This window comes from Urocampus carinirostris, chromosome 10 (assembly GCF_059441175.1).
Source record: "Urocampus carinirostris isolate Australia breed hairy pipefish chromosome 10, RoL_Ucar_1.0, whole genome shotgun sequence".
Taxonomy (NCBI): Eukaryota; Metazoa; Chordata; class Actinopteri; order Syngnathiformes; family Syngnathidae; genus Urocampus; species Urocampus carinirostris.
In genome coordinates this window covers 26379441-26406399 of record NC_142358.1, presented here as the reverse complement: position 1 = coordinate 26406399, position 26959 = coordinate 26379441, and the positions used below count along the sequence as shown (strand labels likewise).

Here is a 26959-nt window from a genome sequence, read left to right as displayed (position 1 = left end):
CGTCTGTATCCATAGTGGTCAAGTAGATAGAACGTGGCGCTCTACCCGCCGCGATCCGCGATCGACTCCTGTTGCGTTTAGAATTATGCAATTGTGAATAACTATCCATGTCCCTAGTGGTTTTGTGGTTAAAAAAATCGGTGCTTTTACTTCTGATTTCTGTTCGATACCCATTGCCACCACTGCTAGCAATAAAATAAATTAGCAAAAACACGGTAATGCATTTCCAATTTTGTCCACATATAAGGTGCACCGATTTATAAGGCACATATTCAAATTTCTGGCCAATTTGGGTTTCTCGGGTGCAACTCATACACAGTCCAGAAAATATGGTACTTAAAAACTGACCTCACTCATGCATGCTTATTTAGAAAAAAATAGGCTGATGATTTGGGCAAGCATGGCCAGCTGACCAAATGACTCAACCTCTTTGCAGAATTTGTAGCACTGCTGACAGGAGTGACAGAATCGTGGCTGCCAAGCTCCAACGCCGTTGCCAGAGCTCGCTTCTCTTTGACCAGAACCAGCCTGGCATTCTCCGTCACATACCAGAAGTAAATTACTGTGACAAACAACCCAGAGTCAATTATTACATTTTTACTCATAAGATGAATGTGTATTTTTATTCCAGAATGGCCCGTCCCAGTAAAATCCTCTTCTTGGGTACAGACGGTGCCACCGCTTTTGAGTACAAAGTCCCCAAGGGACACTCAGACATGGTAAGACTTCCTCTTGCTTCTGTTAGTGTCTTTTTTATGACGTGTGCCTGGATGTCAGAGTGTTTCCTGAGGGAGAAAAGTTCCCTGGCGATAAATGAAATGCGTGCATGACTTCGTTTTCCATCACGTCGGCTGCGGCAAAAAAAACAGCACCGCACATTTAGTCTCTGGCTCCATGACATGCCTCAAATATGAACCGCTTTTGTTGCACACAACAATTACTCAAGCAAATTGAGAAAAAGAAAAATAGTTTCTACTGCCTCCAAATTCTGAGATTGTATTATCAAAAATTGGTCACTCTTGCAATCCTTGAAACAGTATTAGAGTTGCCCTTACGAAAATAAATATATCTAGTTTGCCGAAATTAAGTATAAGCACATCAAGCATATGTAGAGTAACGTACCTGTTATTTTTGTAATGCAGTGGTTAGTACATTCACCTGACACACGAAAAGTCCCAGGTGCAAGATAGGGTGAAAACACATGTTGCCCTGGAGAGGGATGGGTGCCACCAGGCTGTACTTGCCCAAAACACACAACAGAAAATGGTGCCCCTATGATCTTAGTGGTTAGGAGACCCAACCAACCACACATTTTAAGGAACATAACATATTGTGCAGAAGTCTGGAGCAATGATTACAAAAGTTCACTTCAGTTTCTTTTTATCCTCCAAAAACGCGGAATTAGAGCCATACACAGGGTAGGATATCGAGATCATACTAATATCTTATTCCTGCAGTCCAAATTATTAAAATTAGATGATTTAGTAATTTTTTTACTGCACAACTGCTATTTAAGGTCAACAAAAACATAGTGCCAGAAAACATCCATAAATTATTCATTCAGAAAGAGGGAAATTATAATTTAAGGAGCTGTAGTGAATGCATAATCCCAAAGGTGAGAACCACCAGGAAAAGTATGTGTGTGTCTGTGTGTGGAGTCAAGCTTTGGAACGGTTTGCAAGACGAGATTAAACGGTGTCCAACTATTCACTTGTTCAGGTTTAGATACAAAGAAACATTCCTGGTGGAATACAGAGATGAGGAGGGTGGGGTATGAGTGGTGCGGGAGATTGGGAATAGTGCATTTAGTTAACTTTGTGTTATTGTTGCTATTCTTATGTCATGACTGTTATTATTAATGTCATTACAATTGTTGTTATATCATTGTTGTATTTGGTGGGGAAGATGAAGGGGAATGGAATTAAGCATTTGCTTCTTACTACCCCTTTTCGAACATATTATGTAACATTATTTTGTTGTTGAGTTATTGTTTTTGTTCTGTTTTCATTTTGATGTTCGAATAAAGTTTTAATTAATTCATTTAACATTGTGTATGATTTAAAGCCTCCTAGTGGCAAAAAACGTCATTTAAAATAAAATCATTATACAAAAATACATGAACATGCATTTTTTTAAAAATCGCATTTATTTTACCCACCATGAGCCTCAATTAAAGGAGACTGACATAATTGTCTGCCATGGGTACACAAAAACCTCAAAAAGGCTGGGCAAAAAAAAGAGAAGTACGTTTTAGTCACTTAGAGTCTCTGTGATTTGTATTCTTTGCTGTGCTTTTTAACCACTTTTTTAGGTTGCACTACACAATTCAGCGACATCTAGTGGTCGAATTATACACACTGTCCTTGTCACTCAAAATCTTGCGCTGCGTACCAAGTAATCAAAAACACAAACTTACCAAGTAAAAGTCGCCAAAAGCGCTCTGGTGTTGTGTGGTCTCAGTGCGCTGCTGTTCTTGGTGTAAGGATCCCATTCATCTTTGAACTGCACCCATCGATCTCTGCTCCATTACCAAAGGTTTTTCCATGACCACCAATATGATTGACTAATAGTGCAGAAATTTGGTTCGATTCATCCCTCGCTGTATTAGCCAAGGGTGGAAATCCTTGTTTCTAATGTGACCATGGCACCACCTGACGTACGTACAAACCACCCTTTCAAATGTCTAAAACTCATGTTCATATCTGGTGTCACAGTAGCAATGTCGATAAAACAATAATAAGCCAAAAATAATGAAACTTTTTTTTCTTTCTGTGCAACCCGCTACCAAATGACCCACGGCCGTTGGAGACCCCTAATGTAAACTACAAATATTTGCAAAAGTTATACAGGTGATGATTGGATGCAACCTAGGACCTGTTTGATTATAGACCAAAATATACATACCAGTGCCATATCCCCCTAGTGTTAGGTGGCAAGAGTCAAGGACACATTCGCATATTTTTTGACTCTTCCTTGGAGATTGATACAGAGGAGCGGATTCCCAGCCCCCTCACTCAATCCAACTGATGTGTGTCGACTTCTCGTTGGGAGTCATTATGTGACCAAACCCTCCAAATCCAACCCCTAATGCCGAGCACCAAGCAGGGGGGCAATGGGTACAAATGTTATAAGTCTTAGGTATGACCCGATCAAGGCTCAAACAAGCGACCGACCTCCAAGACCACGGAGCTGAATGTAGACCTGTTTATTGATATTTTGCGCTAAAAATGCTATGCTCAGTTTTCCAGGAAATGAAGTACTCATTCTCTTCTCTTTGCATTTGTAGATCTGTGGCGTATGGAAAAACGTTGCCAAGCCTCTTCTACGACAGCTGCAGAACGAGCAGTTACGTGTCGTTATGAGCACATCGACTGGCAGACAAGAAGAAGTGGAAGGGAAGATCATCAAACATAGGGCTCTGTTCGCTGGTGAGCCTTTGTAGGAAATATATATCTTTCTTTTGTATCGGTATCCATATCTTATTTATTGATTCCTACCTTGTTTGCCTATTTCGCCTGACATTTGGTTTGGTTTTGCATTCATATAGTGCTTTTCAAGTAAATGAAGACCTCCCAAAGCGCTTTTACAATGTGCTTCACACTTTTCCCATTTACACACTAACTAAGCGATAGCAGCGTCAGCCATGTAAGGCAACTACCTGCTATCGGGGGCATTAGGGATTCAATGTCTTGCCCAAGGCCACTTCGACATATAACACGGAGGAGCCGGGAATCGAACCTGTGACCTTTGATGCCAAGACGAGCACTCTACCTGAGCCAATGCCGCCCGTTCTTTTTATCTTCTTCAATCTCTTTTTATTAGACAGCGTCCAACATTTAATAGAATAGAATAGAATAGAATAGAATAGAATAGAATAGAATAGAATAGAATAGAATAGAATAGAATAGAATAGAATAGAATAGAATTTGCCTTTATTGTCATTGTTACAACATGGGATATATTGTAACAACGAAATTGGACGACTCCAGTTCCACATTTTACAGTGAGGAAAATGAAACAAAGAGATACAGGAACAAATCACATGTTTTAACTGTCTTTGTTGTCTTTGTTGTAAATAGGCTCTGCTTCCTCTGGAGGGTGTTGAGGGGGGGGTGAGGGACAAACAGAATTGGTGGATCCAACTGGATGTTCGATCTTACAGTACACACAGTCCAGTGTTTTTTCCCGTATTGCTCAGTCCACGTATTGAATGGATTTGGGAAGTACAGTCCATAAACATGCCCGATTAAAGTCCCCCGCAACGATAAATGCTCTGTTGGGTAGTGCAAGCTGCTGTTTATTGATAGCAGCGGGCAGGAGATTTAGCGCTATGCTAACGTTAGCACCCGGGGAACGTTAGCATCCGGTGAACGTTAGCGGTGGAACGTAAACAGCAAGCACAATGACCACAATTAGCTCTCCCGGTAGTTAGAAGTGTCTGCACGATACTGCTAGAAACTCCATATCGAGTGAGCAGTGTGTGTGTCAATGATTCGGCTGTTATTGTAGCGAGTAGTCTCCAACCCCTGTTTTTACCGGAGTCTCCGTCTCGTTCGTGCTGGTGAAGCGTGTGTCCTAGTGGTACAAAAGACTTTCATTTAGAAAAGTGTCATGGTTGCCATGGCGCTCAATTGGTCCCCGCCGTGTGGCGCCAGGTTCTCTCATGGTTGCCACGGCGCCCAATTGGCCCTGCCCAATGACACCAGCTGAAACGCGTTGACAGATTGTTGCCTGGTGTCAGAGCGTCTGCGAAACTCCTGCTAGACTCTGTGTGATATGCCAAGTTCTGTGAATTTGCCTGTGTTTGATCCTGTTTTGTATTCGGCCCGATCTGTTTGATTTTGACCACTCTTTAGTTGTGATTTCAATCCACTTCCGCGACCATCGATCCCCGGATCGAGTGTGCGCGCATTCCTCCTCTCTCTAATAAACTGTGAGTAACGTTACGCGATTGGGTTCTCATTCCTGTTTTCTGTCCTGGTCCGTGACAGAAAAGAATGAATGGTTATCCAGATTGGTAAACTGAAAATGTGTGAGGGCCGGCTATTCAGTCTGGCATTCTTTGAACAGTCTTTAATAAATTCACCCTCCGTCAAAGGTTTGCAGTGCTTGGTGATCACCCAAACTCTGAGGTGTTTAGGGTGAAAGAATGTGTGTATACATGAATAAATAGGGTACAGGCACTAAATAAGGCAAATTTATTTTATTTCGGCGCGGCCCGTTACCAAACAACCTATGTCCCGGTACCAGCCCGCGGCCTGGTGGTTGCCAGTCACTGCTTTACAGTGTGATAGCCTTCAGTTCCACTGAAAAGTAAACATACTTTTATTTTTCAACTTAGCAACCACCACCAAATGCAACCTATTTGACTATGGGGTGCAATTTACTATTGTATTAAGCACATTTAGCGGGCATTGTACAGGTTAGCATTCTTTGTTTCTGGTTTTGCGCCCAGTGTTTATTAGCAGTGTTTATTAGTTGTAGCACTCCATAATCTCTGTATTTACAAAGTAAAGTAAATGAATACAAACGGTCATTTTCTGTTTATTATTCACTTTCAACAGAGACATTCAGCTCAACACTGACCTCAGAGAATGAGAATGCAGGAATGGGAGGCATCGCCATGTTGACGCTAAGTGACACAGAGAACAACCTCCACTTTATCCTCATCCTGCAAGGCCTCATCAAAAACAAAGGCAAAGGTAGAGGAAGGCACTTGCGTTCATTTTGGGAGGAGGAAGCGGAGGAATATTTCAGTTTTGATTACAGTATTACTCATTCTGTCGGTGTTAACTCCAGAGTTCAATTGGTGTATTGTTTCATTTTCCTCCACAGAACCTCTATTGGTTCCCATTCGAGTCCAACTGCTTTACAGGCAACACATTCTGAGAGAGATACAGGCCAACATAACATCTCATGTGAGTAGGAATCTATGTTTTATTATACATCCAGTTTGACAAAGAGACAACACTCCCTTAAGTGCTTAAATTTCTTCTTAATATATATTCAGTGTTAGCTGTAGAGTAACAAAAAAAACTAAGAAGAAGTGACTAGATCCTATAAGCTTCACCATTCAAACTTTTTGTTAGTTTCACAAAGAAACAAAGGTAAAAGCGCTGCGTATTTAAGGGGACAGTGTGCAACATTTGACCACTAGATGTCACTGTATTGTGTACTGCAAGCAAAAACAAGTAAGAAGATTAATCAAAGTGGCCAAACTGCACTATGTTTCCTATTTTTCCACCCAGCCTTTTGCAAAACCAAAGACATAAAGAAAGAAAGGTGAAAAATGCAAAGAAAAACAGCAGGCCTGAATAAAAGAATGAAAAAGGGGGAAAGGAGAAAAATAAAGGAAAAAAACAGGAAAACAAACTAAAAGTGAAAGAAAACACTGGAAAAAAAAAGAATGGAATAAAGAAAAAAAGGAACAGAGGAAATGCCCTGCAACTGGCTGACATCCAGTTGAGGGTGTCCCCTGCCCACTGCCTGCAGATGGTTGGGATGGGGCTCTAGGACCCCTTCTGAGGATAAGTTGTGTAGATAATGGATGGATGGATGGATGGATGGATGGATGGATGGAAAAAAGAAGAGAAAGAAAAGAAATAAGAGAAATAAACAAAAAGAAAAATTGGGGTTCCCGTAGCAGCATGATTGCGGACAATCATGTCAGCTCCTCCTAAGTGAGCCTTACATTAATATGAAATAAATACAAATTTCTCGACCGTTTAGAAATTAGATAATACACTTTTATATGAAAGTTCATGTATGTTTGCCTATTATCCAAATCAGTATTGTCTGACTAAATGTTTTTTAACCACCAGAAAATGATACACACTTTAACGACTAGACACGTAGTTGAAACTTTCAAATATTATAAAAACCCTTATTTTGGTGTCTAAGTACTTCTTCAAAATGAGGCTTTCCAAAACACCTTCACTTGACGAACACTCATTTTAACACTTAAATGCAAGTAGTATAAAACAAACACACAGTGAATTGTCAAAACGTACCTAAACATTTTCAAAGAACAGAATTATAGAATTTAAAGTGATTTTACTGTGTGCTTGCCATTTTAACTTTATCAAAAATTCCAAAGTTGATTCAGCTGAATACATCGACGAATTTAGCGCTACAGACTCCAGTGCCGAACACAAACAGTTGTTTTGGCTGGGAACATGGCTCCAAATTCCTGGTCTTAAATCGTCTCTACGACTTTAGTAAAATACATCACCATTGTGTAAAGGAAATATATACTCCTTAAATGTTTATAGTTTTTTGTAAAGCTGCTTAAAATCACAGGGTAGGTGTCCTTTAGGGATTTTAGTGCCTTATTTAAAATAAACAGGGTTACTGCAAAAGAGGCAAAAGAGGCTTCCTCTCATTCCCTCTAAAATGGATGTGGTCTAACCACCACATCCTTGCACTGTTGTCGTCATTGCTCTGGTATATCCGAATGACTCTCAGACATGGCAAAAGGGGGAAAAATGCATGGAAGACTAGGTGGGAGCAGCAAAAAAGAGAAAGTGTTGTAGTGCAAACAGCATCTTTGTGCCGGAGGCAGATGTGAAGCCGGGATGAGAGACAATGGGAGGCGCACCACGGAAGATGGACGGCATCCACGCTTCTAGCACATGCCGGCGGTTAGGGGTTTCCGGAATCAGATGGGTGGAAGGAGAAAAACGGGGGTGGATTATTGATGAAAGCGTTGCCTGGTTCTTATTCTCTCTGTAAGGGCGAGAAAGACAGATGTGTCTCTTTCAGTTCATTTAGTGAATGGGACCATGTGAAAAATATGCCAACAGCTGTTCCCACCGGACCTCTTTGTCCAGTCCTCAATGCAATTCACTGATTCGTTTTGACCCCTGCTGAGGGCCAACTAAGGCTTCCAAAACCCATTGCACAAAATCCTTACCTTACAGTAATAATATCAATTTTAAAGCACCTTTCAGGACACCCAAGGTCGCTGTACATATGAGTAGAACACAAAAATAAACGAAGAGTAAAACAAGCAGTAATGAATTGCAAATAAAACACATTAGAGTTAAAATAGGCCGTGTGTGAGGCAAATGGTCAAGAATAGGCAAGTCTAAAGAGGTGAGTTTTAAGTCCAGATTTGAAGATGGACACGGTCGCAGAATTTCAGAGGTCAGGCAATGAGTTCCAGAGCTAGGGGGCAGAGCGGCTGAAAGCTCTGGTCCCCATGGAGCTGAGGTGGGCAGGGGGTATAGTGAGATGGAGCGAGGAAGATGAACTGAGGGTGCGCGGGCCGTGGCAATGTGAAGGAGGTTGGAGAGGCAAGGTTATGAATGGCCATGTAGGTGTAGAGCAGGATTTTGTAATTGATTCTATGGTAGATTGGCAGCCAGTGGAGTTGCTGAAGGAAAGGGGTGATGTGATGGTAAGAGGGGGTTTTGGTGATGATGCGTGCAGCAGTTATGGACCAGCTGAAGTTTATGGAGGGACTTTTGAGGTAAGCCGTAGAGGAGGGAATTGCAGTAATCGAGGCGTGAGGTGACAAGGCTATGGACGAGGACGGCGGGGACGGTTGATGGAGCGCAGGTGGAAGTAGGCTGACCGGGTGATGTTATTTATATGAGAGCTAAAGAAGAGTGTGCTATCGAGGAGCGATGGGTGTTATTTGTTTAATAGAGATGTTTGATACTGCATTTTGTTCAGATGGATAGTGAACCAAGAATAGTTCCTTGGGAGGTTGGGCCATTCTGTTTTGAGGATGGACCCAGGAGAGCGGGAGCAGGAACCAGGCAGGGCTGCTTAAATCAAGGAAGGTATTTAATAAAAATAAAAACCCTGCTTTCCTGTTTTGAGTCCACCCCCATAAACCTTAACAGATACCATACCAAAATTTTGAGTAGTCATTGAAACCGATCTGCTGATACCATCGGAACATAAAATTTCCTTTCCTCTACAAAAAATGCCTGGTATTCTTGTTTATTCATTTCTTATACATATTCACATAAAACCCTACATCGCATAAAAGCCAAGCTCCTATAACTGCCTTAAAATAGCCACATACTAAAATAAATAGAAGAAAACGTGCACACCAACCTGTGGAAGCAGGTTCGTATTTTCTTGAGAGCTTGCAAATAGGCACTTAACCGAGAGACTCCATATCCAATTCGTCGTTGGGCTTCAAACCACTTGAAAATCTCCTTCTCCATTTCTTGGTACTGTCTAAGTTGTTATCCCCTGTTAGGACGTTTGGTGCAATTTTCTTTGATCTATCCTTCTTCTATCTTCTATCTTCTTCTATTGCTCCTATTTACACCAAACTTTCTTGCAGCTTCCAGGTTATTTGTTTTTTCAGTTGCGTTTTAGCTTGAAGTCAGGAGTATAGGACAGACATCTTTTCTCTCAAGGCACGGTGTTTGCAAAAATAATTTCACAAATAAAATAAAAATTCTGCAGTTTTACACTAAATGCTATAACTGCATGCTCATGCTTGGCCTGTTGGTTTCCCGTTGGATTTTTGTTCCTCTGAAAGCCATGTCCCCTTGACCACACATTGCCTATGGTTTGCTAGTGTTGACACACACCCAAAAGTGCGCATTTAAACTGAACCCCTTATTTCAGCTCCTATGCGGGTATGTAAGATAAATCCTAGGATAATTTAGTTCCTTAATATTGTATTCATTTATTGGAAAAACACTATTCATATAATTCCAGGTTAATATTTTTTAAAGGTGGGGTGCGGGATTTGAGAATGTTGTTACATTTGCCTCCATTACCTGGCTTTAAGTCATGATTGCATCCTTAGGCAGCTTATTTATAGTTTGCGTGCAAGTACATGCATTTCTAACACGTGCTTGAATAAACGCTTCTCTTTTTATCTTTTTGGGGGTCTGGGTTGGTGTTTGGACTTTACTAGAAGCAGGCCTTTTATACTTTTACCATTTTATTCTCCACTGACAAATAGAAATGAATGGAATATGAAGCATAAGGGCTCTTTGAACTATGTTGAGCATTGTACTTAATAGAGAAATTATTTCGTTTTCAACTTTTTAAGGACACCTAAAATGCTGAACTTCACCTTTAAAGGGCTATGAGAAGAAAGCCAATAATATATCAATTCTAGTATCAATACCAAAAACAGATTGGGACCGATACCAATACCTCGTGTCGGTATTCTCCCTCCATAGTGTTTGTTGGGCCCATACTGTCCATCACATGTACTGATTTAGGGTTTCTGTTCATTTATACTGACACAAGATCCCAGGCTTTTAAAAGTCAAGTCTTATAATTTATGTCTCTCAGTGCTGGAAATGTTGCATTTTGCACTTGTTATATGGAGTCTGACTGCATATTTGGTGGCCCATTTTCTATGTGAGGAATGCAAGTTTCCCTTCACTGTTTTCCTTGGCGGTCCTTAGCTTATTATTGTAAGATGTTTTTTACATTGGAAACATTTGGTTGAGATTTAATATGTTCTTTATTGTGTTTGATGACTGGGGTCGTAAACAGAAGGAAGGTCTTTTAGGTTCAACTAGAACTGTTTGGTCAATCAGCATTCCGTTTTGCCGTTCCAATCGATGCAGGATCCAGATTTTGCTGAGGTGCTGACAGACCTGAATAGTCGCGAACTCTTCTGGCTTTCCCGTGGGCAGCTGGAAATCGCCGTTGCAACGGAAGGTCACGGCTCACAGCAGATTTCTGGATTCATTACTGGAAGAAAATCCTGTGACAGTAAGTACAATAAAACAATACGGTATGTCCGCTTGAAATTGGATATGGTTCTGGGGAATGTCTCCTGTCATTGTTAAAGAAATAAATACAACACACAGATTTGGTTATTATTGGATGTCTTTGGTGTACTGCTTAGCCTTTTGGGAGAAAAAGCATATTAGTTTGACCGATTTCTCCAGGCTTGCTTAATATATTTATGCAAACTTTGCTTCACTTCATTTTTACAGAAAAAATGCTTGCTAGATGGAATATTTGGTAATAAGTATTTAAAAACCGATTCGAGAATGAGTTCTTGAATCTTAAATAGTAACCAATACCAATTCTAAGTACCAAGGGCGCAGTTTTGTCATGAAAAGATGGGATGTGTCCCAACCCATATTGAGTAATCATTGTTTTAGCCCCACCAATATTATATTATTAACTAAAAGAAATTGCCATGTCCCCAATAATATACCATGTGATCACATGGAAAAATGTGCTACCTCCAAACATATTCCAAGACCAAACTTACGCCCTTGCTAAGTACTTATTACTGGAAGTTCTGATAAAAAAAACACCCCTCATTTTAAATACCAATATATTTCCCAGTAGATTCAATATTAAAAATGGGCCCTAACCCTATCCCTAAACCTAACCCTATCATTATTCATTTGCATTTGCCACATTTCCGATAAATATGAATGCAGGTACTTTGCTTATCTATTTTTAAAACCCATCTGAAAACACATTTTTATTCTTTGGCATTGAGTCGAATTCAACATGTTTTCAGGCCTCTCTTGTCTCTGTTGTAGTATGTCTCATTACTGTCAACCTCCACGGCTCCATGCCCGTACAAACTGTTGTATTTTCCCTTACAAAATACAAAATAATCTTACACCATATATATATTTTTTTTCCCGGAATCATGCATGATGGGAAATCCCCAGGCGGCAGACGCATGCGCACAGTAGCATCAAACCGCTCGCTTCGTTTGCAACGAAAAAACCCAATACCGAGATAGAGGATACCGCGGCGAACTCATTTGACTTGATTGATTTACCGTTTCGTTATAGTCGGTGTATACCGGATGGTACCCATAATTGACAAATTTGCGTTTTTCCGTACAGATTTTCTTGTACGGCGTACACATCTTAAAATGCATAATAAACGTACTTTGTACGGCAAAAACGTATAGGTTGACAGGTATGATGTCTACATAAATCATCTCATCTCATCTCATTAGCTGCACCGCTTTTCCTCAGTAGGGTTGCGGGGTTGCTGGAGCCCATCCCGGCAATCATCGGGCAGTGGGCAGGGGACACCCTGAACTGGTTGCCAGCCAATCGCAGGGCACACAGGGACAGACAACTCGCTCGCTCATTCACACCTATATGTTATCAATTTCATGTTGGTATTGTGTTCATAGTTTACTCTGTCAAGGTTTGTCATTAATACTTATTTTATTTACTTACTTATCTATTAGTGTCATCTTTCCTACTTTTTATTAACTTAATAAATTGTATTCAATTATTTGTATTCCCTGCCCCCTTTTTTTAATAAATCTTCAAAGGCTACTAAAAATAGATTATCCTTGAAGGGTGTGGAAATCAAAGAACAGAAACATGATTAGCCGATAACAACATTGATGTAATAGTCAAAAAAACGAAAAACAATGCGCAATATTAATCAGAATATGGACTCTCCTTTGAATTTCTCCAATATTAAAAACAGAATAAAACTTATGTATTACATCAAATGTTGGCCAATTTAGAGAACTTTTAAACTTTAAAAAAAACTAATAAGGGACAATCTAAATAATGAAGAACAAAACCATATTTCCTTTTATTCAACTGACTGTGAAGATATGTTCCCTGTGATTGGTCGGTAAATAGAGAATATAGGTGAAATCCTCAATGAATTCTTCAGAAATAGAACAGGAACATGATTTTTTTTTTTTTTTTTCAAAATAACTGACACGTTTATAAGAGGGGCGGTGAACAAGTTTGACACAAAGAGCCGAAATTTTTAACCGTGACAGTCAAAGAGCCACACCACGCACTGACCCGCATTAGACGTAACCTACGCAGACGATTGGCCGTCAGTTATGTGTCCGGAGCAGCATAAAAAAAAAAAAATCTGCCAAGTTAATTTTAAAATATTATTTATTTTATTATATACTCTGATGGATTCAAGTTTGTTTCAAGAGGGGAAAAAAACTAAAAATGAAATGAGGCAAAGAGCCACAGTATATAGAAAATATGATGAGGCAAAGAGCCGCATTCTTATTGGCCAAGAGCCGCATGCCGCTCTCAAGCCGCGTGTTCGCCACCACTGGTTTATAGTTTATAAGACACTCAAAATAAGAAGGGACGACATTATTGAATTTTGCACTTGAAAGAACAGGGGAGGACTGCACAAACCCTCGATATGCAAAAATTCCAATCAGTTATAAAGGTACTCCTCAGCCCCTTTTTAATTTTATCTCGTAGGTTAGAAAAGCAAGTGTGTGAAAATTATAGCAACTATATTGGCTGGTGGTCACAATGATGTATTATAAACAGTGCATAGCAGTCAAAATAGCTTTCCAGGTACCACCCCAAACAGTCACAGCTAAGGTTGGCATGAAGGGGGCCTGACACTACTTGTCTTTGATAGTGTTGGGATGTAATGTCTGAAAATTTTCAACCCAAAACCACCTTTTTGTTCTAACCTAAGTTTTTTCTTCTTCTTTTTGTCATCCAGTTTAACGCTGGTCTCGTTCATTCAACATTTTCCTGTCCTTTTTTTCATTTCCATCCATCATTATCCCCCTCTAATGCTCTTAATTCCATGCAATCCTTTTAAGCTTGCTGCATAGAGCAAGAGTTACCTCATACCAAGACTTTACCTCGCGTCTGCTTTTGTGAACGCGTCAGACAAAATACGATGAGAGGTTCTGACCTAGTATTCTGTGAGGTCTGATTTTAGATTAGATGTCGTGAAGGTTATCATAGGTATAGAAATATGTGCAGAGTACATCGGATATGAGCACGCTAGCACTGGGTGAGTATCACTGACCACTCTTTGAGAATGACCAATTGCCTCATTTTGCATGATGTCTGAGTTTTAAAGGAAGATTACTTCGTTCGAAAAATGTAATATGAGTATAATAACACAGATTTTGATCAAAGTCACTTTGTGTGTGGTTCAGCCATTCAAAGCGTTCTGTCCAGTGGTGATACACTGACTCCTGGGAAAACCGGAGGAACGGGTTCCGCTATCTTAAACCTCCACGATAATGGCACGCTGGATTATCAGGTATGGATATGTTCAATTTGGAACACATGTCATTGGTTGTAGTTTGAGGAACAACTTGTTATTCATATTTTGTGTTCCCCTTTTTTCGACCTGCAACTTCGGTTTTGTATTGCATTCAATTCATGTCATTCCATCTCCAACAATTTCCAGAATACAGTGATACCTCAACAAACTAGATTTGTTCGTTCGCGTATCTAGCATTTCTTGAATATGAGTCGAATTTTCGGATATGAAAAAAGTGAAAAACAATTAATCCGTTGCCGGCCTCCAAAAAGCATCCAAATCAACCCACATAATTTGTCAGGACCAGAACGGAAACCTGACCCACTTGCGTGACGTTTAACACAAGTTTTATTGAAAGAGAGAGGAAGGACTGCGCCCACGATCTGGTGTTCGCTGGGCGCGGAAAGCAAGTCGTTCTTGTACTCGGATTATGATCCGAACACGGATGTAGATCTTCTGTAGCAAGCGATGGCGGGGTCAGGGGCGGAAAACTGGTCGGTAGCCGGGACTGGGAAAGCAAGACGTGGTCCGGATCGGAAACGAGTCGTAAGCCAGAACGGGAGAGTAGACGTAATCGGGAACAAAAAGGGGTCGTAAGCCGGAGACAAACGGGAGCAAAAACGGGACAGGTGGGAGTCAGGGTCGAAAAAGGCTTCCCTAGTATACATGGAGATTCGCAGATGGACTGACAACAAGGGATTGACAGGACAGGGTTCAAATGGTGACAGGGAGGCAATCAGAACCCGCGGCTGTTGGCGCCAAATGGGCGGGCACAGGTGAATCACATCGGTAATCATTACACATATCTATAAAAACACATCTTCCTGATCACTAAAAGTACATTCAAATAGCAATCAAAAATTAAAAAGAAAAAAAATACAATGATAACAAAATTACTTTAAAGCCCCACGCCGAAGAAGTGGGGAGGGTCTTGCCTACCTGGCAGATTTCTTTCCCACGTCTTGCCCGTGATTAAAACAAAACAAAACACAAGAGTGCGGGATCTACTCTGTATGGCGAAAAATGCACGTTCTAACTGTGACAAGCTGGTGCTGGTGGTGAACCGTCTTGAAGTCAATCAGGTTATTTGCCCAAAAAACATCTCGCATCTTGAATTTTTTGTATCTTGAGCAGCTCGTATGTAAAGAGAACACTGTACGTGCAGATTCTGTTAACCCAAAGATGTTCAACCTTTTTTTTGGACAAACCAATCCATAACATTTGGTATGTTTTAATCTATTTTTTAATATTACACAGCAAAACTAATGTTTATTTTGATGGGATCTTTTAGGCAAAACAAATAAATTGTTGCAGTTTTAATACAAATTCCATTCATCTGCTATATTTTCAGATTCAAGTTGCAGGCTTAACTGGAGACATGGTCGGTCTGACTATTGAGCTGAAGCCACGGCGGCGAAATAAGCGCTCAGTACTCTACGACTTGACGCCGGAGTATAACAAGTCAACAGGAAAGGCAGTTGGCAGCTGGAGTCGTTTGGAGGCTCGAAATATTCACATGCTGCTGCAGAACGAGCTCTTCATCAACGTGGCTACAGCTCAAAACCAGGAAGGGGAACTCAGGGGCCAGATCAAAGCACTGCCCTTTAGTGGTCTGGATGCCCCGAGGCATGGTGAGGATCGTCGGTCGACCAAATCAGAGATGTTCGAGAAATCGGCCGTGTGTCTCATGTTTGTTTCTTGTTTCGACACAGAATTGCCAACACCTCTTGCTGGCAACTTTGTGTCACCCCCAATTAGAACCGGAGCTTCTGGGCACGCCTGGGTGTCTGTGGACAAGTACTGTCATCTCCATTATGAAATCGTAGTGGCGGGTCTGAGCAAGGGAGACGACCTAACAGTAAACGCTCACCTGCACGGCATGGTTGAGATCGGGGAGATGGACGACACCAGCAGCGTCAACCATAAGAGGCTGCTGACCGGATTCGCTGGTTCGCGGGTAAGAACATCTGATAAGTCTATTCTGTTTTTTATATTGGACAAATTCAAGATTTCATCGGATCCCTGTTCCTTATTTCGACAACTATTGTGCACTGTTGTTTTCACTATTACATCATTGTCGTTATTGGCCAATCATGTTGGTGTTTGTCGATTTCCACACCCGTCAGTGCTGATCAGTTTTTTGTCACCTCGAAAATCTTATAAAAAAAAGGGTTCTCAGGGGAGGGCTTTAGGACGGTCTGCAATTCTCTTATCTGAAAGCTCCTCTCCTGGTTCCCCTTGCAAGTTCAACATAATTTGATGTCTTCTCTTATTTTGAGTGTCTACTAACTTAACAATCTTGCAGCAAGTGCTGCTTCGTCCCGACACATAAAAGAAAAGGCAAAATCCAAATCATTTTTTCCAGGCTCAGGGAGTTTTGAAGGACATCAGTGCAGAATTGCTGCAGCACTTGGACCTGGGAACAGCCTTCATCCAGGTCACTACCAAGCTGAACCCAAGGGGAGAAATTCGCGGGCGGGTAAGTGAATATAGCCTTCTTGTCCATTTATTCTTCATGTACGACTATATTTATCATGGTTTGCGCTATATTCATTTACAGTTTTCCTTTATGGTGACTTAGTGACTGTATCACATCATGACTATAGCAGCTCATGCTACCCAACCTGGTTCCCCTAGTTTTTGCTTTATTTCTTAATGGAATAGGTAGACATATTTTTGAAACAAGCATGATTTTCTGATACAACCTAGGGTAGATCATTTTGCTATATTCAAGTGCAAAATATGTCTATCTGTGCCTTGCCTATGTATAGAAAATGGGTATTTTTATCATATCCATTTAAAACAAATATTTCAGTGATTCTATTCACAAATTAAACACGAAATAGAAATCACATGTAAATTGAAAAGCTCAATTTAGGAAAAAAGAACGCAGCCCACCTACAAACAAATCTTACTTCATTCTCGTTCCTCCGAATTGACTATATCGTCATTCGTCAGGTCCATGTGCCCAACAACTGCGAGTCTGGGACTAAAGGGGACGTCGACGAGGCGGAGTTTGACGATCTTTTTGTCAAGGATCCCGAAGTGCTTAAGAAAGACCCTCACACATGCTCCTTTGAGAACCAGTACCATGCCCACGGATCCAGCTGGACTCCCAATTATGATAAATGTTTTTCTTGCAGCTGCCAGGTAAATAAAAATAAATACTCATACTTATTGGTAATCTAGTGAGTTAATTCCACAAGGAAAAACCTCCAAATGTTGTCCTAACCAAAAGGAGGTCCTGTTTTTCTGATTTTTAGAAGCGAACTGTGATCTGTGATCCAGTGATCTGCCCGGTGTTGACCTGTGCCCATACTCTCCAGCCTGATGATACATGCTGCCCCATCTGTGATGGTAAATTCTAGTTTCATTATGTTGATAATTGAGAATCATGCCAGAAAAGGCCGTACGTAAAAGGGGTGGCTGATACTTAGAATTTTAGTATCGATCCAATCCAAGTAACTACAGGATAGTATCGATACAGATCTGATACTGATCCTTTTTGTTTTGAAATGTCCGGCCTCTCTTTGACTTGGTTGATATTTACAATGAACAGAGCACAGAGATTTTAGGCATTAAAATGGGTCACATTTTATCTAACACGTACAATACAGTTATCAAACAAATACAATAAAGTAACAGTATAAAATTAAAAATTTTGAGATGTCTATTAAAACTGTTTCAAAACTGAAGTCAAAAGACACCAACCAAAAGGATCTGTGTTACGAAAATATAAATACTTTCTCACAATGTCAAAAAGAAAACTAAAATACGAAACATAAAATTAGTAGCGTAAATCAAGTTTCATTCGGTTCTCATTCCCAACCTTTGGTTCTCTGCTTAAAGCAAGAAGCCTTTTTTTTTGCCCTGTTGCAATCGTGACAATGTTGGCAACAGATTTTGTTCACAACAGTAACATGTTTAAATTTTGATTGCATTTCGCTGCTTTCTATAGGGTACGTTTTTTTTCATGTGCTTATGCAAATTTATAGTGTTGTATTAATATAGGACCAAGTAAGTCGACACTGTGCTGCGCTTCCTGTTTGTCTCCGTCATTTTTAGCTTTTGGTATGGGTTGTTGGGTGGATTGATTTGGCTCCCCAAATACTCTAAGCAGGCCAGCTATTGGCCAGGTAGGGGAAAGGGCTAAACGCCATTCACTCAGGCATAGACTTAGAGTGGCACAGGGTGCTAAGCGAGAGAGACAGAGTGGGGTGCGCTATCTGCGATCTGCGCAGAGAGGCTGCGCTTTGAAGAAATTGGTAGAGTGAAGTGTCAAACCTGGGGCAAATAGTATCAATCATGTTAAGTATTGATGATATCGATATTTGGACCGATCCGCCCTCCCCTGGTTGTTCAGATTCAGCTTACCATGGGTCCACACTATATGGTGGCGCCACCTCTGTATAAATGTACTTAAATTTACCCGAGTAGCAGAAAAAAATATAACAAAGATGTGCCTACTAATTGGCCTGGTCGTGATACCTTACGACAGACTGTTATACTGTGTATGCAACAAAATTTCGAATATCTCTTACGCTGTAGGTTATTGTATTTTTTTTACCAACAGTAACTGTAACTTTCGTGGTACTTTGGGCATGCTATCATCATTTATGTGTCAAATCATTTTTTGCCACCCAGAGAGAAAGGACACAAAGGACACAAAAGCTCCAGAATTAGTGGAAGAAAATCCTGAAGGTGGGTGTTTTTCCTCCTCTCATCTGGAATTTGTTTGTGTCATGTGTCTGCGAGTATATGCTGCAAATCATTTGCTGGTTATTTTCCTGCCAGCTGTCATCAATATAACAGTCCAATGTCTTTCTCTTAGGTTGTTATTTTGAGGGAGACCAGAAGATGCACGCCCCTGGAACGACATGGCATCCTTTTGTACCTCCCTTCGGTTACATTAAATGTGCCGTCTGCACTTGCAAGGTATTCATGCACCGGCACTGACATCTGGCTTTACTTTGCAAGGCCCCTAATGGCTCATTTAACTTGTGTTAGCTCCCAAGAAACAGGCCCGAATACTTGTCTCTCTTATTTAGCTGAGTCAATGGTGAAAATGCAATGAGCAATTTCTCAGAAACAGCAGTCTGAGCTGAAATGCAGAAAAAAGGAAATGAACTGGGAACTGTAAATACACAAAATGCAGTAAGGAGTTGGTTACCTGTTATCATGAAGATATGGACCTTATCTGGCCTTTGGGTGATATTTTTAAAAACAATTGCTGAATGTCGCAAATATGCTTATCCTTTTAAGTAGTCGTGAACGAGTACTAGGCTTGATGAAACCTTTTTCAAGGTCTCATTAGAAATGGAATTGTCTTTATTATCATTGATAACAACGTGGTGAATATGGTTTACAAGGGGATTTTACATGACACTCAAGGATAAACAATTATGACCTAAAAAAGAAACTTAAGATAAATAGAATATCTGAACAAATAAGCCAAAATGTTTACAAGGGAGTGGCCTAAGTTCGAAGTCAGGGGTGGACAAACTACGGCCCGCAGGCTGCATGTGCCCCGCCAAGCGTTTTCATCCGACCTGGCAAACAAAAATATAAAAGAATATAATAATAGTATATATGGAATGGTAAATACAAGTTATAATAATGAACATATGCTGTTCTGGTGCCACTCTGGTCCCAAGAGTCCCCAACATTAACATTTGGATATAATTTTCTTTACTGGTACTCACAATTTTGATCATGTATTTATTTTATTTTGAAATTATTTATCAAATTTAATAAATGAAAAAAACATATGAGCTAACTGTATTGCATTTGGAGTTTTTCTATGCATATTTTTCAAATACTTGAATTCTGAGTGTTTCAAAACCAATTTGATTAAATTGTTCATTAATAGACATATACTTGTAAATGTCTGCATGTTCGTTTTTTCAAAAATGCACATTTTTTCTGCTATATTAAAAAATATAAACATTTTTTTCTTTTAAATGTATCTATTTTTTGCCTGAATGGAATGGAAAAAAATGTGAATAATATTTTTTTTAAATAGAGATAGGCCTACAATATATTTTCCCCGATGTAATGCCAAGGTATCAGAACCCCCAAAAAAATTAAAATCCATTATGTTTTTCTTCCCGGCCCTTTTTCGATTTTTTTAACCAAAGAGGGGCCGCGACAAAAAAAAGGTTGCCAAGCCCCAGTTCCAAGTGCATCTTAACAATAGCATAATGATAAATGCAATAACATTTAGCAGTGACATAATTTCCAAAATAAGCCATTAAATAAGCTATGAATACCCGTAATCAATTATATAGACAATATATATAGTTTGGACAATCTTCTGTGCTTACTTAGGGTGGTGATGACCCAGCTGAAGAAACCTTCTCTGAGCTGGTTTGTGCTTGTTTTAAGGGAATCTAGCACCTATTAGGGGACAATTCTTCAAAGTGGCCACCATGGCCTATGTGAGGAATCCTTAATAATCTTGTTTGCTCCTGATGGTTGACGATACCAGTTTTGGATGCTTTCGAGTGGGTGTTCAAGCAGACACATGTCAGTCATATTTTTGCATAAGAAAGGGAACTTCATGTACAAAATATCTCATTTATCATCGGTATCAATTGCTCCTTGTGATTTGGGTTTCAATATTGATATCAGTCTGAAAAAAAGTGGGATTAAATATCCTTCGTAAAGGCACTGATATGAGAACGAGTTAACCCACAAAAAAGGGGTAGGGACCATGTTATTGAGGCTTAAATTTCTTCTTTCAGATGGTTTATCCCGATGTCACATTGATAATGCTACAGTGAAAAAGCATTTCCCTGTTAATCCTTCAACTTAAATGGAGACAAATTTGGCATTCAACCGTCAAGTCGACCAAAGCATAAGTTTTGAAGTAATATTATTCCACTATATTTTCTAAACAATAGCTTAAAGTAACATCAAATATTTATGTAAAATACTTTTTGATTAAATTACAACAATTTTTAGCCTTGTACCATAGTGCTCAGGAACCATCGAGTCGTGGTCTGGTACAGGGCTATTGGTCGGTTGGTACCAAGCCGCACAAAAAAGAAAAATAAAGCCTTATATTTTGTTTACGTTGTATTAATTCCTGTAGATTTTTTTACAGTAGCATTTGTTTGTACTTGAGCAATGATTGATCAGTCAAAAAATACAGCTGACCACATTTGCTCAACATTGGATGCAAAGGGAATCGAACCCGGATTGGGGTGATGAGAGGGGGGGGGGGTTTAAGGGTTATTTAGCTATCTTCGTTATTCATTATCCATTATCCGTTATCGGTCAGTTCATAATACGCTACAAAGCCTAGGAGCCGGGACACTTACTCTCAGCCAAAAGGCCAAGCTAAGGTCCTAGCCCTAAAGCCTTGCTGCGATCATTGCGAATGCACCGTTCCCGGAGGTACTGCAATACCGGGCCGATGCGTGGAGTGGACAGAGCAAGCTCTTATTCCATCTCCAGAATGCAAAAATCAAAGCCTAGGAGTCGGGACTCTTAAATTGGGGTTTAAAACCAAGGCTATGGTTTAAGTTGGGGTAGTAGACAATCTTAGAACCACAGTCGGTATGAGAGCGATGAATCCTAACTACTAGACCATTAGAGTTGTAGATGACAAAGGAAAATGTTTTAGATTTTATTAAATATCAGACTATTCTTACTCACGGTGCCATGTTGTACAATGTTGTAATGGAGCATTATGTGAAGAAGTTCAGTTACAACATTCTGGTACCGTGGGGAAAATAGTGTGATGATGATAAACAATATAATGCCTTTTCCTATCATCTGGATCTGTATTGGTCTAGTGATTACACAATGGTTTTCAGCTTATTGTTATTATTGTTACTATCATTATTACTACTAATGTTATCCTTTGGCTGGGCTCTGAGAGATTATTTAGACATTAAACCGGTCAGTGGAACAAAAAAGGTTGTGGACCACTGTTTTACCATACTTTGAACACATACAGTACAGTTATTCATTAAAGAAAAATGATTGCCTTAAGGGCAACACAGGTACACAAGAATTTATCTTTGATTTCTAAATGACATTTACTTCTACCAGGGTTCAACGGGTGAAGTACACTGCGAGAAAGTGACATGTCCGGCATTGACGTGCAGTCATCCGGTAAGGCGAAATCCATCCGACTGCTGTAAAGAGTGTCCGGAGGAGGAGAAGACGCCAAGCGACCTGGAACACGTTGACATGATGCAGGCCGACGGGCCCAGACACTGCAAATTTGGCAAGAACTATTACCAGAACAGCGATAACTGGCATCCGTGGGTCCCGTTGGTAGGAGAGATGAAGTGCATCAACTGCTGGTGTGACGTAAGTTTTACTACTACACAGCTAATAATAAATTTGCATGCTTGATCTTAATGCAACATATTCTGTACAGTTGTATGCACCAGGCATCTTGGTAAAACTTATCACACCCACAAAATACTTGGCCAAAAGCAGGTTTAATTCATATATTCATGACACCTGACTTTAAAATAATACATAAATAAAGAGAAAACTGAATTGAAAAAAATGAAATATTTTATTATTGGACCTGTCACTGTTTGATTGTGAATTTGATGGCATTGTCCTATACCAGCGACATTGAGGTTCATGTGGTGCAAGGCACAGTCAATCTCCAAATAAATAAACCTACTATACTGTTTATTCATTGTTTGATTGGCAACATTTAACATGATTTGTTTAACAACCAGCATTATTTCCATAAAAAATATACATGTAGCATAGAAAAAATATAATTTATAATGTTATTATATTACCTCTATATATAAATTAAGTCAATGGGCCGCTCCATTTAAATATCTCATCTCATCTCATTAGCTGCACTGGTTATCCTCAGTAGGGTCGCGGGGGTGCTGGAGCCCATTCCAGCAATCATCGGGCAGGGGACACCCTGAACTGGTTGCCAGCCAATCGCAGGGCACACAGGGACAGACAACTCGCTCGCTCATTCACACCTAGGGACAATTTGGACCGGCCAATCCACCTGAAATGCATGTCTTTGGAATGTGGGTGGAAACCGGAGAGCCCAGGGGAAACCCACGCAAGCACGGGGAGAACATACAGGAAGTCCGGTAGCTGGATTTGAACCCACACAGGAGGTTCCCAAGACCTTAGAACTGTGCCGCACACGCGCTAACCACTGCGCCCCCCGTGCTTGCCCCATTTAAATATAAGCATCAATAGTTTGCTTGTAGAATCTTCAGTGCTCTAAGTACAATTTGGAAAACCCTTTCAATTTTGAGATATATTCCTCCATTTTTTTATTAAAACCAAGTAACGTAATATTAGCAAGTAATATTAGTATTGTTAATATTAGCCATTTCCCGATGGCTGCATTTGAATGTTATCTTGTTAATATTACTTCTTCTATTGACCGCCCACGAGGGAGTGTCCCAAACTAGAAATACTGTTCATGGTTTCGTTATTGCTCCCTGACATAGGGCATGCAGTTATCCTCTCGCTCCTCCTGGGAAAAAATAGTCAGAGAAGTGATTCTTAGCGGCCGCTCCCTCTTAATATTTGAACAGTAAATATGAAAATTCCTCGACTTTGAAAATATCTCTTATCTCATTAGCTGCACCGCTTATCCTCAGTAGGGTCGCGGGGGTGCTGGAGCCCATCCCAGCAATCATCGGGCAGTGGGCAGGGGACACCCTGAACTGGTTGCCAGCCAATCTTTGAAAATATTTTGACTACACGCTAAATATTTTTGGTGCCCGGGAGATGAGAAATTTCGCTTAAGAGTTTTTAGGCACCACAACTAAACTATCAGAGAGGAAACACTGCACTTGTGTTCTTTAGCCAGCTAAAGTCAAGGCAGTTGCTCTGCTTCTGCCAGACAAGTTAATAAGGTTTGATTTTGTTTTCCTTGTCAACTTTAATAAACGGCACTCAGTGTCACTGTTTAGTGTGGGAAGCAAAGTCTGTCCCTCTGGGTTTCATTTGTTGAGTTTTCATATTATTTCTAAGGTTTTTTTTAATTTCCCACAGTATGGTGTGACCAAATGTCAGCGTAAGCAATGTCCCGTGCTGACTTGCTCCAACATCACTCGCAGAGACGGCTCATGCTGTCCCAACTGCATTGGTTTGTGCTTCTCAGAGACTACGACCCCTAGCCAAGTAATCCCAAAAAGTAATCTTTCCTTTCTTCCTTAGAGTCCATCGATGAAGATGAACTCATGATGAAGGCCCTCGACAAACGGCCGATCCGGAAACACTGACCGAAATACTCTTGAAACTCAGCTATACTGACTATTTCCCCAAACCCAGAACTGCAAACTTGGCCTATCAGGTTCCAGGCCTTCTTCCGCCCACCGTGTTGTCAGCTTTAAGATTGTATCGGACAAAGTCGAGGATTAGAAAATGAAGACTTAAACGATCCTTTTCCCTACCTTGGAAATGGACGAAAAGACATTGCAACATGGATATTGAACTTTTCTATGCATTTTAAAAAAAATAAACATGTTTTTAGCAGCTTAACGAGGCAACTTTTAAATGAAAGACTGTAGAATTCGTCCCGGTTGAATGTTGCTCACTGGCAGTGTTGGGCATGTAATTGAAAAACAGTAATTAGTTAAAGTTACTGGTTATTTAATTTAAAATGTAACTCAGTTATCCCCCAGATTACTGTCAACCAGAAGTAGCGCATTACTCCGTAAGTGACTATGTGGTTACAAATTACCTTGTATACTCAGATAGAAGCCTACCCCCTAAACATACTTTGCTTGAAAGAAACATCTCCTGGATGCAACTGGGACGCATCATCAGTGATGTATCCTGAGTTCATTGAGTTTTTCAGGTCTCGCACATCAGACCATCAGACTCTCGCCCAGGTGACCCAGCCGAGGTTGATCAGGCCTCAACTTGCGTCCCAGTAGCAGTCCACGGATCTACCCTTTATATTGATCTCAGATCTGCTGCCCCCTAAACATACTTTAAAATAGACACATATTAAAAAAGACAGAAGAAAATGTGTACACCAACCTATGGAAGCAACGAACCCTTCATCAACTGCAGAGTTTGCAGAAAAACACTTTGCCGAGAAACTCTATATCTATTTCGTCTCTGGCCTTCACACAATTCGAAGATCTCCTCCATTTCTGGGGACTGTCCAAGATGTTTCCTTTTTTTCCCAGGCATAGTGTATGGCAAAAAATTACCAAAAATTCCGCCCCATTGATTGAGTTGGGTTGCTGTACAAGCCACGCCTCCCTCCACATGCGCCACCTTCCGTTCTCTACTGGTGACACACAACAAATTATGCATATATAAATTAACGCCCTGATTTGAGAATTGTATCCTATAATTGTAAATTTGGCTTAGATGAGAGCATACATGGTGGGGAGAATATCTCCATGGGGAGAAATTCAGCGTTTTCTGTGCTTGAGACGGAGCAACTAAAACTGTATTTTGTCGTACCCTGTACGTGCATATAAACACAGCCACCCATCGTCTATTTCATTGGCGGATCAAGGGTTGTGAGTGACAACGTAAATGATGCAGGGTTGATCAACGCTATCAGGACATTGTAATTCATTATTTGCATTTAATGAGCAATGCACTGAAGCTCCACTTTCCTTTGTAATGCGTTAGTCCCAACACTGCTCACAGGCTTATTATTTTGGAGCACCGCCATAGCTACTGTACGTTAGCAACATATGTGCTCTCACTGGACACGGTAAAGACACGAATGAATGTGTGAAACTGTCTGAGTCCAGATGTGTCTGTTGTAGTTGACAGCCGAAGAGCTGTCCTAATCGATGTGACGGCAAACCTTCTGGGTGGCAAGTTGAGGGAAAAGTGAAACAGGGACAGCTTTTGTTTTGTGTTTTTTTTTTTGGGAGGCAGCTCTGGAAGGTTCCAAATGTTTCCTTTCTCTCTCCCCACATGAGTGAAGCGAGCAATGACACATCGAGGAGCTCTCGAGATGCTCAACTGCTTCTTGTCTCTGTGCTAACCTCGTGCTTTGCATTGATCTCAGATCTGCTAAGCTTAATCGTTCATAAATTTCCATTTGTCAGTTTTGAATGAAGTATTTTTGTGTGACTGATTCATTTTGATACTACTTTGATAACAACGTGAAGCTGGTTTGTATTTGTATTTATTAGTGTTGTCAGAGTTAAAGCTTTAAAGCAGAGACGTCAAATTTAGTTCGGCTGTCGGGCTGGATAAGGATTATCTGTTCTTCGGCAGGCCGGATCATTAAGAGAATGTAATTTCCAAATGTTTTGCTTTGTTTTACAGTATTAAGCTTTATTATTCAGCCTACATTACCTATCCTACATATAATAATCATGGAACACGAGGGAAGTTTTCCAAACACATCATATTTATTCACAAAGCAATTGGAGAAAAAAAAATCATGTTCTGCATTGGGCATTTACACCTAAACCAACTCAACACCCTATACAAGGCCAGCCGGATCATATCATGCAACTGGCCGGATCCAGCCCGCAGTCTGTGCGTTTGACATTCCTGCTTTAAAACATTTAAATATTTTGTGTTTCCTTTTGTTAATTTGTGTTTGATATTGTTTTTTGTACTGTGCCTGAATAAAAAGCCAAAAACGGTCAAACAAAGCATATCTGTGGAGTTGAAGGTATAAAGTTACTTTAACTTGAGTTAAATCTGTTAAAGCTCTGTGTTATCTAGTCAAGCCTTTAAAACTGCTTTACATTGACTCAATGCTTCTTGAAGCTTTGTCTTAAAGTACTTAAATTTAGGCAGGTTTTAACTCAAGTCAAACTGCTTTAAGGCTTGAATTAAAATCGTTTTAATTCTTGATTAAAAGGCAGGTTAAAGCTCTAAAAGGTTTCAGGCTTTAACTTTTGACAACACTAGTATTTATTGGATTATGTGAAAAGAAAATAATAAAAAACATAATGCCAAAATATATTTGTGATTGTGTTATTGGACCAGCGATTCTATTCAGTGCACACCTCATTCTATTTTTTTCTATCAC

General features: G+C 40.2%; 1 protein-coding gene and 1 pseudogene across 1 annotated transcript in view; one reads left to right on the top strand and one right to left on the bottom strand.

Annotated features, from left to right (window-relative positions):
- The window catches only part of chrd (chordin), a 45331-nt gene extending 18642 nt beyond the window's left edge, over positions 1-26689 (top strand). The window contains exons 5-21 of the mRNA XM_088345210.1: positions 437-554; positions 632-719; positions 3287-3428; positions 5565-5702; positions 5836-5918; positions 10554-10701; positions 13871-13977; positions 15332-15611; positions 15693-15937; positions 16346-16459; positions 16939-17130; positions 17244-17337; positions 18625-18681; positions 18812-18915; positions 22039-22302; positions 23989-24082; positions 24154-26689. Of these exons, the coding sequence (XP_088201336.1) occupies positions 437-554; positions 632-719; positions 3287-3428; positions 5565-5702; positions 5836-5918; positions 10554-10701; positions 13871-13977; positions 15332-15611; positions 15693-15937; positions 16346-16459; positions 16939-17130; positions 17244-17337; positions 18625-18681; positions 18812-18915; positions 22039-22302; positions 23989-24082; positions 24154-24218 (2333 nt within the window). The 3' untranslated portion in view covers positions 24219-26689. The remainder of the gene's footprint in view (positions 1-436; positions 555-631; positions 720-3286; positions 3429-5564; positions 5703-5835; positions 5919-10553; positions 10702-13870; positions 13978-15331; positions 15612-15692; positions 15938-16345; positions 16460-16938; positions 17131-17243; positions 17338-18624; positions 18682-18811; positions 18916-22038; positions 22303-23988; positions 24083-24153) is intronic.
- On the bottom strand, positions 21357-21499 carry LOC148358504 (U2 spliceosomal RNA; annotated as a pseudogene).
- Positions 26690-26959: the final 270 nt, after the last annotated feature.